General features: G+C 37.7%; 1 protein-coding gene across 1 annotated transcript; it reads right to left on the bottom strand.

The window, feature by feature from the left end:
* Positions 1–488: 488 nt before the first annotated feature.
* LOC141134031 (nodal homolog 2-A-like) lies at positions 489–19,616 on the bottom strand. Its single transcript, XM_073623621.1, has 3 exons — positions 19,331–19,616; positions 18,086–18,805; positions 489–643 (listed from the first exon to the last, which is right to left on the bottom strand). The coding sequence occupies exons 1-3, from the start codon at positions 19,614–19,616 to the stop codon at positions 489–491; spliced, it is 1,161 nt and encodes a 386-aa protein (XP_073479722.1).
* Positions 19,617–20,413: the final 797 nt, after the last annotated feature.

A 20,413-nucleotide genomic window follows, 5' to 3' on the forward strand; every position in this document is an offset into this window, starting at 1 on the left:
GACTACTTAAGTCTGTGTATTAAAGTCAAAATCCACCATTTTCTGCACAAGTCTTATCTAAAACATTTTAGGGGCTCTACTGGAAAGCTTCAGCTCCATATTCTCATTGCTCAATTAGTGCTATCAAACCATAAGGAAAATGAAACAGATGTATTTTATTCGTTATATTTTAATGGATAATAATCATACAATGACTGCACTGTAAACTACAAAATACATTTTAGGCAATAAAAAAATATAAATATTAAAAAAAAGTATTTGCCCTTTATAAACCAGGTTTTATCTCCAGTTCATGGCAATAATGTAGGCCAGCAATGGAAGTTTCTTTTCTTCCTCTGGCTCCAGTTTTTAGCTTTTGAACTCTTTTTAACTTAAAGCAGAGAGTTCAGCAGGCCTTTCACCAGACACTGCAAAGTGCCATTATTCCTTTAAAGTCACTGCTTACTTTGCATCTTGTCAATACTTGTGACATATGTTTTAGCAGTTCCTCAATGACATCCACTTTCTTCTACAATCATATCTTCATGGTGTTTCATTACCACATCTCCATTGTCATTCATCAGCATAGACAAAGGTCTCATTTTCACTGGGGCACAGGAGGCACATTCAACTTTATCTGAATTGAATAGCTTCAGCAAACTCTGTAAAACAAAAAAAATAGATATATGTTAGTTTACAAATCTACCAGAAAATGATGATGCACACATCAAACAATCCACATATTTAGCACAGCAATATACAATTGATACATCTAACATTCCTCTAAATTAGACATGTCAAACTGGTTGGGCTTCATGCATCTCATCTACATCTTTCTTATGACCCTCAGCCAATATGAGGATTGCAATTGAACATAGCATTGGTTTACTGTAAGGTGAATTACATTAAAAAAACAAGGCTTTTTAATTGCCATGATGATGCCTAAACATAACTGTAAGAGAAATTCCATAAAATGCTGCCCTTTATAGAGTTTATCCAGATTTGGACTCCACATTTTTGAGTTTGACATGCCTGCCCTAAGGAGTCAGGCTAGTTGACACTCCTCTAAGGATGCATAAAGACCTATAAACCCATAATAAAAGTTACATGCAATATGTAATATTCCTCCAATGCTGTCCGTCTAATGGCACCCATTATTACGAAATACTGAATGGTAACAAATATTAAAGAATACTTGAAAAAGGCAAAGACAATTATCAGTAAAAATAATGACACTTACCATAATGTAAGCATGGTTGGTTGGTTTGAAGGGCTCACTTAGGGGAATGGGGCAGGCTCCTTCACATCTGTAGGCATTGAAATTCTTCGGGTGGATAATCAGATTTCCCCACCCGAACTTCTCAAAGTCCACCATCATATCAACCCTTTGACACAAGGGTTTTCCAACCTCCACGGTTCTGGATGGAAAGTGGTTCATTATGATGCTGTCTTTTGTATTTCTGTTCTTCCTGTGCCTTTTGATACCTTGTTCACTTTTGACTTCTGGTGACATCACATATTTAGAAGACTCCACTGTTTGGATGAGGTTGGGATATCCATTGACTTTAGCAGAAGGGTTGTCCTTTGTGAACACTATCAATAAAACTCTGTCAGTAGATATGTCTGTGCAACCGTTCTCATGATCCTTCTGAGATGAGGTTCCACCCCCCATGATATCATCATAATATGAAGTTTGACGAAGGTTGAGATAAGCATTCAAAATTTTAGTGAGGGTAAACACTTTCCAGGAGTCACCCATTGTTACAGAGGAATCAATGTGAAAAGACTGCAGAAGACAAGTTGGGACAGCTGTCAATTCTGCCAGAAGACTGAGAACGTCATTTCCTGTTTCTTCTTGAACGACTCACAAGACAGCAGGAGACAGACAGCAGCCATGAAGCACACATGCTTTCATAAGCTTATTACAGCTTTATAACTTTTTATTCTATTTCATATATTTTTACCCACACTGAACTGAACTATTATATTCTTTACATTGTATTTATGATGCCAATTGTGTGTCAATAAATTCACACTTTGTTTTAAGTCAGTTTGACTATCAATGCTATTCATCCAGAAGCGCCTCAGAGATACAAGAATATTTAGATATTAATAATATTCTTCATTTTGGCGAGCCAGCAACTGCCGTCATATCTCTATTTTTACGGAAATCTCGATCCTTGCTGAGGGGGGAGAGATTAGCGCAGTTTTACGAATATTCAAGTCTCGAGAAAAAGACGGTTCAGAACCTATCAACCAAGAGGCGTTTGTGTTGCATCAGATGTGGACAAGAGGTCCAAGATACTGAGCCGGCTGAAGACGAGAAATTCTTCTAAATACGGTGAGTAAAAGTTATGGAATTTATTGATGAAATAGCGAGAGAAAGCAAGCTACAGTTTAAAGATGTGTCTTTATATCCAAATGACAGTCACTTGTGGAGATATATGTACAATGAATGCTTAAATGCCAATACACAGATTGATAAATCCAGGTTCACTGTACATAAATTACGTAAGAAAATAAATAATGTTTTAAGCTTAGTGAGAATATTTAACAAAATGATTATTAATGTTGATTTACCTGCTAAAAATGTGTGTGCACTAAAGCAGACAGAAACTAACAATGTACAGAACACAGGAATACATGAAAATGTATCCCAAGATTCTCTTAATTGTCCAAACTGTGAGATTTTTTGTAATTATATAGAGAATCTTGAGGAACAAATTGACTCCAAAACAAATCTTTTGGAAAAACTTCAGAATGACAGTAGATTGACACAGATTGCTGTAATAACTACAGATGACAAAAAGACTGAATCTAAATGTAAGCAACAATCCTCTTATATTCCGGAAAGTTCGGATATGGAGAATGTTGATGCTACTGATGAAAAAGAAATTAAACATAAAAACTTATTATGTAGAACTGCAAAACTAAAGTTGCAAATACATGACCAACTTATGAAAGTTTTAAAAGACTTTCCTATTTATGACACTGAGGCAACTGTATTTTCCAATTGGGATTTATTTGAAATGTTTGCAGATCGTTTTAATCTGTCAAATGATCAACGCAATTACATATTTCAGTTGTGGGTTCCTGTTAATTTCACTAAACGAATTAACACACCTGTTATTGATGACGAAGGTCAGGAAAAACAAAATGACGCGACAGATAGACTGCGACAATTATTGCTATGTATGACCGGTGAGCAAATACCGACCATAGAAATGTTAGATCTTTTACAGACCACTGCAGAAGAAAATCCAATTGACTTTAAAATTAAATTTTGCAAGGTTTATGAAATGATATTTGGAGTAGATGATGACAATGACCCAGGTTTAAAAACAGCTTTCATAAAAAAATTTAAATACCTTGACCCAACTTCAGTAGCCATAGCGCAGGAACGTCAAAATTTAAATGATATAGTAAGCTTCATTGATAAAATTAGGAGACAATTGAATCAAAGCAATCTCACACACGAGATAGCTATAATTCAATGTGACAAAAATAGTCATGCTGCAGACATGTCAGAAACGACAGGTCTTGGCAGGAATGACAAGGACAGCTGCAGACAAGTGAGGCAAGGAGACCCTATCACGTGTCTTTACTGTCATAGATCTGGCCATATGAGAAAACATTGCTGTAAATTTAAGAGAGACTCACAAATAAAAACTAAAGATATGGAGAATGAAAAATCAGCTTTTGTACAACCTGTTTTTTCATGTCAGGATAAAATTTTGACTGAATTGCCTTATGCCACTGAAGTCAAACAGATCAGTAATTTGACTGTTAACAGCAGTTCAGACAACACTGTAACTGAAAGAGAGGGTTTATTGCCATTGCCAAAAATAGAATTACACCGGGATTCAATTTCTCTGCCATTACAATATGTAGCACCAATTATTTTGGATGAGAATGGTAGACCATATATACAATGTTTGCTGAGTGGTAAAAATATTAATTGTCTCATTGACAGTGGATCTGACATTAGCCTTACCAAAGAAAACATACCTGTGAAACCAAATTCTCCTATGTGTAATATAGTGGGTTTTAATAATACAGGTAATTCCACTGTTAGACAGGTATCTAATGTAACATTTGAAGTACCTGGATTAGTAAAAACTAACATTAACATTTGGGTATGTCCCAAAGCAGAGAATATACTCGGCATTGATGTAATCAATGAACAAAAATGGGTGATCGATTTGGCTAATAAAAGTATTTGGAAAGATCCATCTAGGCCCAAATCAGTGCTTATTGATCCCTCTGTATACAGTAAGGTTGGTTCCATTACCAATATGTCTACAGAACAAAAATGGCCTGATGTTGATGGTAATTGTGCTTTAAAGGAAGTGGTACAACGTTTTCCAAGTTTGTGGTCAAAGTTCAAAAATGACATTGGAACTTTGAAAAATACTGAATTGAATATTGAGGGAAAAGATTCAGAACCCCTTAATCAGTATGAGTTACCACTAGAATCAATTGGTCCACTTTCTGCCATTATTCAAGAGTTTGTACAACTTGGAATTGTAAAGAAAGCTAAATCAGTGGTAAATAACTGTATTTGGCCTATCAAAAATACTGATAATTCATATTCTTTATCAGTTGATTTAAGGACATTGAATAAACATATCACAAATAACCCAGTTCTTCCTGATAAATCTAATTTAAAGTTAAATTTGAATGCTGAGGACAAAGTGTTCTCTGTATTAAAAATTATGAATAGCCATTTTTCCCTTTCTTTAGCGAATAGCAGCCAGTACAAACTTGCATTCACATTCAGAAAAGAGACTTATACGTTCACTCGATTAATACCTGGCCTAGGTATTGGTGATGGTGTAGTTCATGAAACTATAGCAAAAATACTTTCAAAATTTTCTAGGCCAGAATGCATTTGTCAGCATGTGGATACGATTCTGCTGAGTACTCAGAATATCGATGAACATATTGCTCTTTTGTCTGAGTTGTTTATGATGTTACAAGCTGAAGGTTTAAAATTAAACACGAAAAAAGTCCAGCTGATGAAAAGTCAAGTGAAATACCTTCACATGCAAATTAGTAAAGGAAAGAGACAATTGTTGCAAGAAACAGTTAGAGATATCACTGCAATCCCAACTCCAACAACTCATAAGGCATTGCGTCAATTTTTGCATAAAATAAATCATTGCAAAGAATTTGTACACTGTTTCGCAGAAAAAGTTAACCCACTATATAATCTTTTGAGAAATAAAGGTAATATAGTAGACCAATGGGGTCCAAATCAGAAAAATGCTTTTGAAATGTTGAAAAAAGATTTGCAGAATGCTCCAGCATTAAGTACAATAGAGGTTTGTTCTGAAACATCTTTTGTTTTGAAAACTCATGTATCTGAGAATGCCATCTCAGTAACGTTGTCTCAATTACAAGAAGGTAAGGAGAAAATAATTGCCTATTTCTCCAGAGTTTTATCATTTTTTGGAAAAAACTTTTGAGTCAGGTGTAAAGCAACTGCTAAGTGTTTACTATGCAATTAAAGCTACAGAGAGCATAGTGAAATCAAACAAAATCATTGTACAGACACCTAACTGCTCACTAAAAGGTATTTTTGAGGAAGATAGTTTTAAAGAATGTCGTAAAACATATCCTCTATGGTTCAGAGCTTTATCATCCAAACACATTCAGATAGATGTAAAAGGAAGACATCTTCAGGAATGTACACCAGCACATGTTTATACAGCTGTATCTGAGAAGTCTTTATCTCAGGTTTCCAGCATAAGAACAGAGGAGGACATAGAGCCAGTATTTGTTACTACAGAACAGTCTAACACTAGAGTAAGAGCTTCAACACAGAATACAGTTACGCACATTTCTAATCTTTTAGAGATGAGAACAAAGGCATAGTCCATTGTCATCTCTGGGTGGTACAAAACTTTTCTTTTGTTTGTGAAAACAGAGATTTGTATCATGACCAAAGGAGGTGTTGCGTCCTGTCATACCTAAACTTCACAGTACATATGATTTATAATTTAGGCCATCTTAGACAGGATAAGGACAGTACATTGTCATACAGAAGTTCTCTTTGAAGGAAAATATAAGATAGTGTTATTTTACATATAGTTTAACAAATTCACAAAGTTATTGTCTCATAATGTTTTAACATTTGTTGGAAAAAAGTTACAAGAATTTAATGAAAATATTTTATGCCTGATTAATGATACTGCATTTCTTTTACAGAAATGGCATCTAAAATCACATAAATATGGAAGATAACAAGCTCATATGAAGAGCAAAGAGAATATCAGGAAAATTCAAAGTTAAAGAAGGAATCCTCTAGGGAAGAATATTGGACAAAAGATTTATACTTCATATTTATGACTGTTTTATCTTATTCAACAAGAATTTTCTAATCTAACAGAACTTGAAGAAGAAACTTTAAAGACATTTCATGAAGAAAAAAATAATCAGAAGAAACTTTATCTACTATAGATAAACAATTTGGGACTCAAACATTTGTCCATATACATTTTTTGATAATCCGATTATTCTGATATTAATGATCATATTAAGCTAGGATTATCATTATTATTTTTATTTATTTTTCCTTATTCATATATTGAATATTTTTAGGTAACAACTGCACACTCATTCTAGTTTATAGAACATCTTTTGTTCATAACTTAAGAAACATATCACTCTTAATAGCACTATGGAAAGTTAGGACAAGTTTTAGAGTGTAAAGTATATTTCCAAAGAGCTAAAATATTATTTGAGCACAAATATGGAAATATAGTATTGCATCATTTTAATAATAATAATTATTATTATTATTATTATTATTAATAGTAATTATAGATATGAGTCATCATTATATTATATATTTTTAAATTCTATATCATTATTTTAAGATTTTGAATAGATAGATCTAAGAGAAGTTAAAGTAAAAAGAAAAGTGATTAGAAAGGAGAGTTATTTCTAGCTGCTTCAGTTCTGAGGAATATTGTGTTCGATCATTTGATACAAGGACGTGTAAATGTGACATGAAAGAGGTTTTGAATGTATTAGAATATTTTGATATGATTAATCATAATTCAGGGGGGATTGTTAGAATATTATTCCAAATTCATAATTCGGCATGTATAGGTGTAATATTATATTCATGGAAAGCTTGCAAAACATATTTGGTTTTATGATTAATCATGATAAATAGAGTATGTGTGAATGACCTTGATCAATAGATTTTACATGATTCTTCTTCTAAAGCTGAGCATTGCTGGATTTTTCTGGTGTAGCCAATTTGAGTGTGACATATAAGGTATCTTGGTGTAGAATGTCATGAGAAGACAAAAATAGACACGTGTCCACGTAGCTAAAGGAATATACATTGTGAATTATATCCTGTTAAGTTAAGTTAGTTTGAAGTTCCAGTCATATTAATAAGTACTAGTATATAGTTACTTAATGTAAAGTTGATAATATGTGTTCATATTATATAGATGTTTGGTTATATGACATTACATGATCAGTACATTACTTCAAGTATAGAGTGTTACATGTGGGCTTGTCAATCCTATGCTATATATGACTCTGAGTTAGAATCTTCTCTTGTATAGCATATTGCTAAAGTTAGCAGATATGAATATGTGCCATACAAGGTTCTAAGTTGGTGTGAGGTTATGACGTTCACACGTTCACATGTAACATATAAAGCCAATGCTTCCATATTGAAGGTCACACAGACACACAGACAGACACACACACATAGTCACTAGGATAGATGACACTGACATGTTCACAAGACACTTTGAGACAAGTTGGGACAGCTGTCAATTCTGCCAGAAGACTGAGAACGTCATTTCCTGTTTCTTCTTGAACGACTCACAAGACAGCAGGAGACAGACAGCAGCCATGAAGCACACATGCTTTCATAAGCTTATTACAGCTTTATAACTTTTTATTCTATTTCATATATTTTTACCCACACTGAACTGAACTATTATATTCTTTACATTGTATTTATGATGCCAATTGTGTGTCAATAAATTCACACTTTGTTTTAAGTCAGTTTGACTATCAATGCTATTCATCCAGAAGCGCCTCAGAGATACAAGAATATTTAGATATTAATAATATTCTTCAGACTAAAACTACAAAAGCACATACTTTTAAGTTAGTTTTATCACTGTTAGAGAATCAGCTATAAGAAATAAATTGCCCTTAATTGAAATGCCTGACACAAAAAGTTTTCTAGCCCTTCTCTGTGGAAGATAATCTAGCCCATCAATAATAAAATTATCATTACATTTAGGTATTAAATAAAGCAGCATGTTACATTGTTATATGGGAAAATATAGAGTTTCGTATTTACCTTTGGCAGTAAGTCTTAGGACAGTATCTGAATCTTGAAGGATGGAATGCTCCAGGCTGGACAGACCTGTGTCATTCCCCATAATGAGGCTCTGATAGAGCTGCATCATGAATGGTGAGTACTTCTTATTTGGAGAGCATGCCTGTCCATCAAGACTGCTTGAAGTTCTTAATCCATGGTTAGATTGTTGAAGAGGAATTCTTTTTTGGTTTTCTTGCATAAAGGCTGGCAATCCCTGGACCATGGAGATGGTTGTGAGGTAGAGAATGACATTCATCCAGTTCATTTCTTCTTAGATTTCCTGTACCCTCTCTTGACTTGCAATGTTAAGAAGATGTTCATCAGAAGTTCTGCAAGCCTGAAGTGAAGTCCTTATGATTCCTTCATTTTTTATATGGTTGGATGAATAGGTCCCATGTTCACACCTGTGACCTTTGATGTCATTGACCTCAACATCAAAGACTATCAAGGTAACTGTCAGGTATAAAGTCATCCTTTCATGTTAGTAACACATGCTCAAAATCCTATGAGCTAAATATGCATTATTTAAATGAGGTATGATAATCTGTTGACAGTATCAAGTAAACAGATACTATCATAATATTTTAATGTAGAAACTGAAACTTTGTCAGTAATATATTTATACACGTTTACATTTACACAAAATATATTTCCGAAATATTTTTGCCATTTTTTTTACATTCAGATATTATAATAAATAATGGCTATTGAATATAAGTATATAATTAGGGACCTAATGCTACCAGGTAATGTTTACTAAGAATTGTCTTATTCTATTTTAATGTATATGTTTGTTTTTTGATATATACAGTACATACAATACTAACAATAATAATTTATTTATCATATACCATAAACAACTCAATGTTTGAAACATATTGCCAATTTATCATTTGGTTTATATTGACTGACATGTGCTCTCCTAATTGACCACATGATAGCATTTTGAGATTTTAACTATAAACTATATAAACTATATATGTTTTTTTTGCACGATCTACAAATATTAAACTGCAATAAAATATCATGAAAATCCACATTTTCCTTTATGAATTGAAATAGCTGGGTACAAAAAATTCCTCTGCCACAAATTCTAATGATTAACTTAATAACAATTTCAGTGATAGAAATTATTCACATGGTTAGAATAACCAGTATACTATCCCATAGACTCGATTTGTAAAGAAGAATAACCATTTGAGAATATCATAAGGAATTACAATGAACTACTTATTAGCTCTAATAGTTTATTTGTAGACTAGTATGCAATATGAAAAGCCTATGTACAGTATATGCAAAGCATCAATTCATGACCCATATAATTACTTTATCATTAGACATATTAGTTTGATACTTTTGGCAAACTTTATGGAATATTATAGGGCTTTATATAACAATGCAAAATAATATATATATAAATGTATGAAATTCTAAAATTGTTTTATAATATGGAACTTGATTCAACAGTTTCTATCAATATAAAAAGTGTTTAAAAGACATTTAAAGTGTAATCATTCACAAGCATGCACAATGATCAATTATGTCAAAACATCAACATTTAACACCTTACTTTAACACATAGTTCACATGAAATGAAATCAGTATGTTCATTTTCTTTTATGGTTAGAATAAAGGACATATTTGTTTGACATTAAAGAACTAATCTACCCAACAGTGAAACTTCAGGGTTAAAGTGAAAGTATACAGTACTTTCAGTGAGGACATATTTTGTGTTAACTTTGTTCACTTTAAAATTTGGAGTGACTTTTACAAATTAAAATTTGGAGTGACTTTTACATTTTTAGATGTTTGCTATTTTATATTATTACGTCAAAATTAGCTGTTTCAGTCACTCAGCATAACTGCTCAATAGATATTTAGAAAGGCTATCAACAAAACAAATTATCTTTAGTCAGTCAGCTGACTCATAGACATCCATTGTTAGAAATAGCAGTAAAGCACAACCATAGTGTAGCACTGCAAAGCAGGAAACAGAGTCTTCGTATGCCATGAGCAAATAATGCTGCTCCCATGTACATATATGATTACAAATCATGCATAGAAACACATCAAACATTCAATTGATAACTTTATTTACATCATGTTGATTTCTTTTACAGCTGTTCCTACAAAAATCTGTAAAATGGCTATTCCCACCTATCAGTTGGCGTGCATCACAGTAACTTGTATGAAAAACATTTAGTCATTTAGTTACTCCACATTGCTTGGCACGATTCCCAAAATTCTAAACTCGGCTTTAATGAGAAATAAATATAGTAAAATTAATGAAGATGCTATTTTTTTAGATTTGAAAAAACAACAGAGCAACCTAGACGCTTATGTTCTGAAACCCTCACTACCCCAACAAAACCCCCCCTCTCACACCACACCAACCTCAATGTCATAAACCTCACCCCTTACACACTCAATAGCGAGGAAATCTCGTTATTACAGCTAGGACTAGGTTTTTGTCCTCTCGATGCACTAAGGGTCACTGAGACAATCAAGGATTTGTACCTGTTTGCACGCAATCTAACTTTCAGATATATCTAGGATAAGGACCGTGTCAACCTCGGCCTGGAGCGTGAGCTTGCGGAGCGTACCAAGGGCTTCTCTATGGAGGAGTTCAGGGCGCTCCGCGACCTGATGCTCCTGTTCGATGAGGGTGATACCGGAGACCCCGCATCTTCACAAGACTGTGGATGTTCTGTTGACATTTCTTCATCTGAGCCCGCAACAGGGAAATTCCCGGCTGCTTCTCCTTTACCCAATATGTCTGGCCCAATTGTTGTTCCCAAACAAACACCTTTGCCCAAGTCGTTCCGCCTACGATCACGTAGGTTTCCTGACCTTAATACCTGTCCGAACATTTGGGCCTTTCTCCGAGCAACAATCAGTGATCTTAAGAAACAGAAATGGCCTGATTTCCCTTCGAACCTTGACCCCAGTCAAACTCGAGCTCTTCGATCTTTACAGCGACGCTCAGATGTCGTTATAAAACAATCGGACAAGGGTGGGAATATTGTCCTTATGACCAACCACCAATACCAACTAATGTGCCTTGCCATCCTTAACAACAAGAATTGGTACAGACCCATTACTTCTACCCATGTATCCTCCTTTGCACAGGAACTCCAGGCTCTTTGCACTGAGGCCTATATCACAGGCCTCATTGACAAAGACACCTTGGAGTTCCTGGTCCCCAAATTTCCCCACATTCCTACCTTCTATTCCTTACCCAAGACCCACAAGAATGTGCAAACCCCCCCAGGAAGACCTATAGTTTCGGGGATAGGTTCACTAACAGACAACGCCAGTAAATTTGTTATAGCATTTTTAATGCCTCATGTCCGTAGCCTCCCGTCCTATATTGGAAACACCACGGACCTATTGCAAAGCCTTGAGGGAATCCAGATCCCTCCGGACGCCCTGCTCGTGGCTGTTGATATTGAGGCTTTGTACTCTAGTATCCCCCACGAGCAGGGCGTACGGACAGCTGGTTCCTTTTTATTTGAACAAGACACAACTACATGGCCCTTAAATCAGTTTGTACTTGCATTGCTGTACTTCATATTAACAAAAAATTATTTTACTTTTAATAACCAATTGTTTTTGCAAATACAGGGAGTTGCAATGGGGACGTCGTGTGCCCCAGCTTATGCAAACTTATATCTAGGCGGCTGGGAGAGACATATCCATGCTCATGACCAATATTCAGAATTTCTAAACGATATCCTTTTATGGTATCGTTATATTGACGACCTATTTCTGGTATGGACGGGTCCCAGAGACATATTATTACAATTCTTACGTGAACTCGATACTAACGATTTAAACCTTAAATTTACCTTTAAGATCGATACAGAGCAGATCCCTTTTCTAGACCTGATGATTATTAAGCAACCGGATGGAACATTGGGTACCGACCTTTATAGGAGGGCCAACTGCTGGCAACACCCTTTTGTTTGCCACTAGCGCACACCCGAGCCCTCTGGTGCGGAGCATACCGTATGCTCAGTACCTACGTCTATGTAGAAACTGTACACGCGACAGCGACTTTAAACTTCAGGCCAGGGCATTACGTGAACGCTTATTACTACGGGGCTACTCCTTTACAAATTTACGCAAAGCATACAACAAGGCCATGTCACGCTCCCGGACTTCCCTACTTTTTAAATGTAGGGAACCTTCCCCCTTAACAGAAACCGTAAGATTCATCACGACCTACTCTGCACACCACAACCTACTCCGGAACATTCTAACCAAAAATTGGCACCTCCTAGCTGAGCACCACACACTGGCCAAATATATCCGACCCACTCCAGAAGTTGTCTTCCGTAGAGCTCGGTCGCTACGGGATCAACTGACCTCTAGTCATTATACCCCTACCAGACCTCTGAGGAGTGGACCCAACGGCACATTTAAATGCAGGGATTGCCCCTGGTGCCCTTGGGTCCACGAAGGTAGACACTTTGTTTTACCCAATGGGGAGACCTTGACCCCACGTACCTTTGCCAATTGCGGCACAAAAGGGGTGATCTACCTAATGAATTGCGTTTGTAAAGCCTTTTATGTGGGCAAAACGATCCGGGAATTCAGACAGAGAATCGGTGACCATCTATATGATTCGGAAAATGGAAAGTTGACCACGATTGGCCGACATATTGGCCTGCACCACAGATTTGACAACTCCGTCGTCAAATTTCTGGTATTGGAGGTAGTCCAATCCAATCCCAGGGGTGGGGATTGGGATCGCTCGATACTCCAAAGGGAATCCCTTTGGATCGAGCGACTTAACGCTACTATTCCCCCCGGCCTTAACGAGTCAGTGTCTTATAAGGCTTTTCTGTGAGGTTCTGTGCTTCTTTTCTTCCCCTTCCCTTCCTTGCCCCTGGCCCCCCCTAATTCTTTTTCTCCCCCGCTCGTTCCCCCCCTTCCCCCCCATCCTTTTCCCTTCTTTTCCCCCGCTATCTCCCCCCCTCCTTCCCTTCCTTCATCCCCCCTTCTTTCCCCACCCCCTCCCTCCCTCCCCATTCCATCTTCCCCCCCCTTTTTTCCCCCCCTTCCCCTATGGACTGTTATTGCTTCCTTCTTCTTTTAGGGTGTATCAACATGTATGATGTTTTTTCTGCTAATGACTACCCCTGATGTTGTTTTTGAGTGACATTTGTAATGATTATGCACCTCATTTATTTACTGGTTTTCCTTTATGTACTATCAGATGTCATTATGATGTTTATAAATTTTGCTGTAAAAGGACAACCTGCCTCTGCTATCAGGTTCTGTCGGCTACTGTCGGGCCCCGGCACTTCTCCTTGCGGCGGACGCATGTTTGCCCTGGCAGCCCCCTTGCTGCTTGTGTCTCCGTGTCTGTGAACGGGTTTTCTCTTTGACAGGAGCACGCGCTTGCGCAGTAGCACTTGGATGTGCACCTGCGCAGTGCGGGTGAACAGACACGGTGACGTCAGGTGACCCGCCCTCCTTGCCGTCCCTGACTTCCAGGTTGGGGAGCTCTTATAGCGGCCAGCAATGGCTGCTATACGAGCCTCATAGCCTCCTGACGCTGAGCTGGCCGAGGATCGCTCCATGCAGGTTAGTTTCCCCCCCTTCTCCCCCGCTGTCTGCTAGCTGGTTCCCTTTCACTCTCTACTCTCAGGTTCTGCTTGATTGTGGCGCTGCCTGGCGCTTGCTGCACAGCCCTGTATGCAGGTAGTTTGTCAGACACTTTATTCATTTTTTTTATATCCACATTGGGTAATTCTCAACTTTGATACTAGCGCTTTCTAGCCTCAAGGGGGCTTCTTTATACCTAGCTATGATACTCACCATTTCTCCTCTCATATAACTAAGTACTTTTTGTTTACATGCATTTGATCTCCATAGTTTGTATCTGTATCATTATGCTATCTGTAGAATAGCCCCTTCTATATCAATGTGCATGGTAATTTTTACACATTAATTTTCATTTCAGCCTTTGTGATTCTCTTGCTATGCACTGACGGCCCCAGTTCCAAGGGGCTTGAAATGCTAGCGTTTCCCATGGTTCTTTATGACCCTTCTGACCTACGGTCCTTCTAATGGGAAGTTTTCATCCATCCCAGGTCATGCATCATATAATCTTTTAATCTTTAGGTGGTGAGTGCCAGCCTTATTATTGTCAGTGTGCAGCCTTTCCATCTTTTTTACTTTTATTTTGCATGGATGGGATTTACTGGGTTCTGTTTTTCTATCCTGGCCCTTTCTTTCCCCTCCCCTTCTCTTTTTCCCTTTCCCCCCTCCCCCTTCTCCCTTCCTCCCCTCCCCCCTCCTCTTCCTCCCCCCCTCCTCTTCCTCCCCCCCTCCTCTTCCTCCCCCTTTTTCCCCCTTTCCCCCCCTCCCTTCCCCCTCCTTTTCTCTCCCTTTCCCCTCCCCTTTCTCCCTCTTGCCCTTCCTACCCCTCCTCTTCCCCTCCCCCACTTCTCCCTTTCCCCCCCTCCCTCCCCCTCCCCTTTCCCTTCCCTACCCCCTTTCCTCTTTCCCCTTCCCCTCTTTTTTCCCCTCACCCCCTTCTCTCCCCCCTTCTTTTGCTCCCTCTCTTCGTCTATCCTCCTTCCCCCATTCCTGGTTTACCCCTTCCCCCCCTCCCCCCCTTTCCCCCTTCCTCCTCCTTCCCCCTTCCTTCTCCTTCCCCTCTCCCCCTCTCCTCTTTTTTTTCCTTTCCTATCCTTTTTCCGTCTCCCGGTTCTCCAGTACTCTACGTCCCTACGGAACACCACACAAATTCCCTCCACTGCACCACTACTCTGGACTTTTTGAAAGACGTGGTACTGGCACCTTCAGCTCTTCTTTCGCTTGAATATCACAGTATGGTGATTTGTACAATTTACTAATCCTATATTTATTCATCAGAGGCTGCTTGTCATCCCCTGTGTCCGCCGCAGGGGGAATTATATGGGGTCTGGCATGCCCACAGAGAAGCCCTGAATGGGTGAGCTTGTCCTTAAAGTTTATGTCTTGTATGGAAAGTTCTGATATATTACCAATAACTCTGCTGCAATATTCTTATATGTGTATACTGATATGTTTGTATATGTCACAACTACTCTATATCATATTGTAGATATGGTTCTCCTGAAGAAGCGGTGCTAACCACAAAACCGGTCGAGAAATAAAGTTGTACACATATCTGCCATCAAAATTGTGCGGAATCCACTGGTTCAGACTTTGTGGTATCTCCCCTTTTATGGTTATATGTAGTATTGTTGTTTTTGTTGTTTACAACCGCTATTGTATGCGGTACTGTAATTTTATGAATGCTGTTTCTATTAAAAGTGAATTTTTATAAAAAATTTTCATTTCCCTTTTTACTTTTTACCCTTATTGTATACCGACATTGAGTACCGTAATAGTCCCCCTCTTTTTCCGGTTGGGGGGTTGAGATACTGGCTGACAGGAGCAGCAACTGCGGCCATCACCCGACCCTCCTCTTTTCTTGATCTTGACACTTTGGGATGATGGTACCTATACCCTTTGAAACAATTTTGTTAACCTAGGCTGCTTTTCCTGTAGTTTATTTACATCATGTTGATTTCCTTTACAGCTGTTCCTACAAAAATCTGTAAAATGGTATTCCCACCTATCAGTTGGCGTGCATCACAGTAACTTGTATGAAAAACATATAGTCACTAGGCTCTGGGGAAAGCTCATTTGCACAGTGCACTTGCCTTGCAAAGTGAACAGCCTATTTGCCTTTGGTAAATCAAGCCCAATGCATCCTTGTAGTACAACCTAAAATAACTTTAAATAATAAAAAATGATCTTACAACTTTACAGGGTGGCCTCATTGATCCTTTGGCTTTTGGAAGATGCTGACGTGTTAAACCATCTAACAGTTTCTTAGATCTTTCAGGAACTCTTTTGGTGAGATCTCTGTGTTGAGTCCCCGGGTATACATAGTTCCTGTGGCGCTCATGAAGAGCTCCCACTCTGCCTGACTTTTTATTGATTTTGTATTATGTGAAATGTAACTGTAGGAGCTAGACAAGAGTAATGCACCTCATACCAAATCTGTCAATGGCATGTACAATTTAAAAAAACTGTCTAGGACATATGAAAATACCAAAAGATTATGACCTATTGCAATGAACACCATAGCCAATTACTTTCACATGTCATGTTCCATCTTAAAGGTTTAAAGGGTTCTCCTATTTTTTTCCTATTGCTGGATCCAAGTCTTCACACCTCCCACCTTTCATATTAATGATCCCAATATCAAATATTACCAGTGTCAATAATACAATTTGCACTTCTTCTGTTATTCAGGGCCCTCTGATTCCTTCTGTATACAAGAGGAACTGCAGTCTGCTCACATAATTTGTAATACAAACATCTTTGCCATTCTGAAGCTTCCCTCCAACCACTTTGCATATTATTTTATATATACTGTGATTCTGTACTTGCCAAATATGCTGCAGAAATCTCCCTCCACTGAGTCTGGCTACAACCATTTTAACTGTGGGCAGCTAAAGCTGCTGCCTGTTAACTTCCTGGATTTACACAGACACACACCTCCAGCTCTGCAGCTCTCATTAGCCCTCTTATGACTCATCCCCCCTCCCTTCCTGGCAAACTCTCAGGAGAGTTAGAGAGAGAGCTGTTCATGATGTCATAAGCCTAGGCTTTTTACCAGACAAGAAACAGGAAGTGGGCTGTATAAGGAATTTACTGGCAGAATCTTTTTTTTTACTATCCAACATTAAAACAACAAGGGCAGAAGATTTAATACATGTAAAGTTGAAAAAATTGCTGAATGTCCGCTTTAAATTGTATATGTACTGTCTGTCCTTATTTTGTAAATCGCTGCGTGAACTGTTGGTGCTATTTATATACTGTATAATAACAATAATGTTGAGGAATTACAGATATTAGGTAACGTTAACACCAGTTTATATTAAATATTTTCTTTAAAAGTATGTGAGCTAGAAAATGAAAAACCCATGTTATTATAAAAACATACATTCTCATTTTAACAAATCAAACTTAATCTATGAATACCACTGCACTTTAGGCAAAGCACAATACTTTTCTTTCCAAGTACCTCCTAAAGCAGGGGTCAGCAACCCACAGGCCGCACCTGGCCCACCACTATTTAATGTCCAGCCCATCAGGGCCGTGAGTAATTCACTGGCACCCAGGCCACGGAGATTTTCGCCACTGTCCTCTTCATTGGACAGCAGCGAGTGGCTGGTATCACAGGGCTGGATGGAGCGGGAACCGCTGGAGTTAACTTTTTACATTAAACAGCAGGTGATTGGTTTCTGGGCGATCATAGCAACCAATCACTAGCCTGTTAATGTAAAAAGTTAACTTCAGCAGTTCCCACCCCAATCCAGACCTGTGATGCCGATCTCTGCTCTGCTGTACACGTGTGTAAGGTAGGAGAGTTCTACCTACACAGTGTGTTTTTGTATGGGGATGGGGTGGGGTTGGGTGCAGGGGGTAAGAGGACACTACAGTGGGGGCAGGAGACAGGGACACCATCACCCCTGGGGACAGGGACATCTTCTCCCCTGGGGACAGGGGCCCCTTCTCACCTGGGGGCAGGAACTCCTTCTACCCTGTGGACAGGGACTCATCTCACTTGGGGACAGGGTCCCCTTCTCCTCTGGGGACAGGGACCCCTTCTCTCCTGGGGATGTGACCCCATTACCCTGGTAATGGGCCCCCCATCTCCCCTAGTAACAGAGAATCCCTCCCCCTCCCCCATAATGTAAGCATGGTTGGTTGGTTTGAAGGGCTCACTTAGGGGAATGGGGCAGGCTCCTTCACATCTGTAGGCATTGAAATTCTTTGGGTGGATAATCAGATTTCCCCACCCGAACTTCTCAAAGTCCACCATCATATCAACCCTTTGACACAAGGGTTTTCCATCCTCCACGGTTCTGGATGGAAAGTGGTTCATTATGATGCTGTCTTTTGTATTTCTGTTCTTCCTGTGCCTTTTGATACCTTGTTCACTTTTGACTTCTGGTGACATCACATATTTAGAAGACTCCACTGTTTGGATGAGGTTGGGATATCCATTGACTTTAGCAGAAGGGTTGTCCTTTGTGAACACTATCAATAAAACTCTGTCAGTAGATATGTCTGTGCAACCGTTCTCATGATCCTTCTGAGATGAGGTTCCACCCCCCATGATATCATCATAATATGAAGTTTGACGAAGGTTGAGATAAGCATTCAAAATTTTAGTGAGGGTAAACACTTTCCAGGAGTCACCCATTGTTACAGAGGAATCAATGTGAAAAGACTGCAGAAGCAATCTCTTGGAACCTTGTTCGCTGTGGTAAATATGCAGTATCATATCTTGTGTTTTCTCTGTAGGAGAAAGTTGAATCCTAAACTCTGCCAATTGAATCTCATTACTGCTTGAGAGAGAGGACATGTCAAAGTAGAGTGATCGATGATTGTCCATCTTGGTGCATCCTGGGGAAGAAAGAACAAAAAACATGACATAAAAATCATTCTAATTATAAAAAGACATACTTCATTTTTACAATATATGAATCTATGGTTAAAATATATTAATAAATATATAAATAAATAAATAGTATTAAATAAATAAATAATACATATATAAAAAAAATATTGTTATATAAAGCAATATTCTTTAAAATGATGTTTACTATTTAAAATAAATCTTTAGGCAGTAGGCGATGTATGTGAAACTGCTAAGGCAAATCTGTCATATATGAGGCATGTCAGGAGTGTTAAAGGGAAGACTAAAACTACAAAAGCACATACTTTTAAGTTAGTTAGTTATCACTGTTAGAGAATCAGCTATAAGAAATAAATTGCCCTTAATTAAAATGCCTGACACAAAAAGTGTTCTTGCCCTTCTCTGTGGAAGATAATCTAGCCCATCAATAATAAAATTATCATTACATTTAGGTAATAAATAAAGCAGCATGTTACATTGTTATATGGGAAAATATAGAGTTCCGTATTTACCTTTGGCAGTAAGTCTTAGGACAGTATCTGAATTTTGAAGGATGGATTGCTCCATGCTGGACAGACCTGTGTCATTCCCCATAATGAGGCTCTGATAGAGCTGCATCATAAATGGTGAGTACTTCTTATTTGGAGAGTATGCCTGTCCATCAAGACTGCTTGAAGTTCTTAATCCATGGTTAGATTGTTGAAGAGGAATTCTTTTTTGGTTTTCTTGCATAAAGGCTGGCAATCCCTGGACCATGGAGATGGTTGTGAGGTAGAGAATGACATTCATCCAGGTCATTTCTTCTCAGATTTCCTGTACCCTCTCTTGACTTGTAATGTTTAGGAGATGTTCATCAGAAGATCTGCAAGCCTGAAGTGAAGTCCTTATGATTCCTTCATTTTTTTTATATGGTTGGATGAATAGGTCCCATGTTCACACCTGTGACCTTTGATGTCATTGACCTCAACATCAAAGACTATCATGGTAACTGTCAGGTATAAAGTCATCCTTTCATGTTAGTAACACATGCTCAAAATCCTATGAGCTAAATATGCATTATTTAAATGAGGTATGAAAATCTTTTGACAGTATCAAGTGAACAGAAACTATTATATTATTTTAATGTAGAAACTGAAACTTTGTCAGTAATATATTTATACACGTTTACATTTACACAAAATATATTTCTGAAATATTTTTGCCTTTAGTGAACAATATAATTCCAATTATAGAAATAACAGCAAATTATTGTAATGGATTGTAATTATTGTATATTATTATTTGTTTTGAGTAACAGAAGAAAAGTATTATATTGTATTATACTATATTATATTCTGTTTTCTTTAAGTGACGGGGACAAGTGTATGTTTGGTAGCATTTTAATTTTGAGTATGTAAGACATTGCTTTTAAGCATAGTATCCTGAAGTATGTTAGGTTATTTAAAGCATACTACCCATATATCACATTTAAATATTTTTTTTTACATTCAGATATTATAATAAATAATGGCTATTGAATATAAGTATATAATTGGGGACCTAATGCTACCAGGTAATGTTTACTAAGAATTGTCTTATTCTATTTTAATTTATAT

The sequence above is a fragment of the Aquarana catesbeiana genome, linkage group LG03, assembly GCF_042186555.1.
Source record: "Aquarana catesbeiana isolate 2022-GZ linkage group LG03, ASM4218655v1, whole genome shotgun sequence".
NCBI classification, from domain to species: domain Eukaryota; kingdom Metazoa; phylum Chordata; class Amphibia; order Anura; family Ranidae; genus Aquarana; species Aquarana catesbeiana.

What these genes read in the sequence shown, in the direction of transcription:
- LOC141134031 (XM_073623621.1), bottom strand. Translation starts at nt 19,616, where the DNA reads ATGACCTGGATGAATGTCATTCTCTACCTCACAACCATCTCCATGGTC. An exon ending in CCTAAGACTTACTGCCAAAG is followed by an intron (nt 18,806 to 19,330) that starts GTAAATACGGAA and finishes TTTCTTCCCCAG; the next exon opens with GATGCACCAAGATGGACAAT. An exon ending in AACCAACCATGCTTACATTA is followed by an intron (nt 644 to 18,085) that starts TGGGGGAGGGGG and finishes TTTTTGTTTTAC; the next exon opens with AGAGTTTGCTGAAGCTATTC.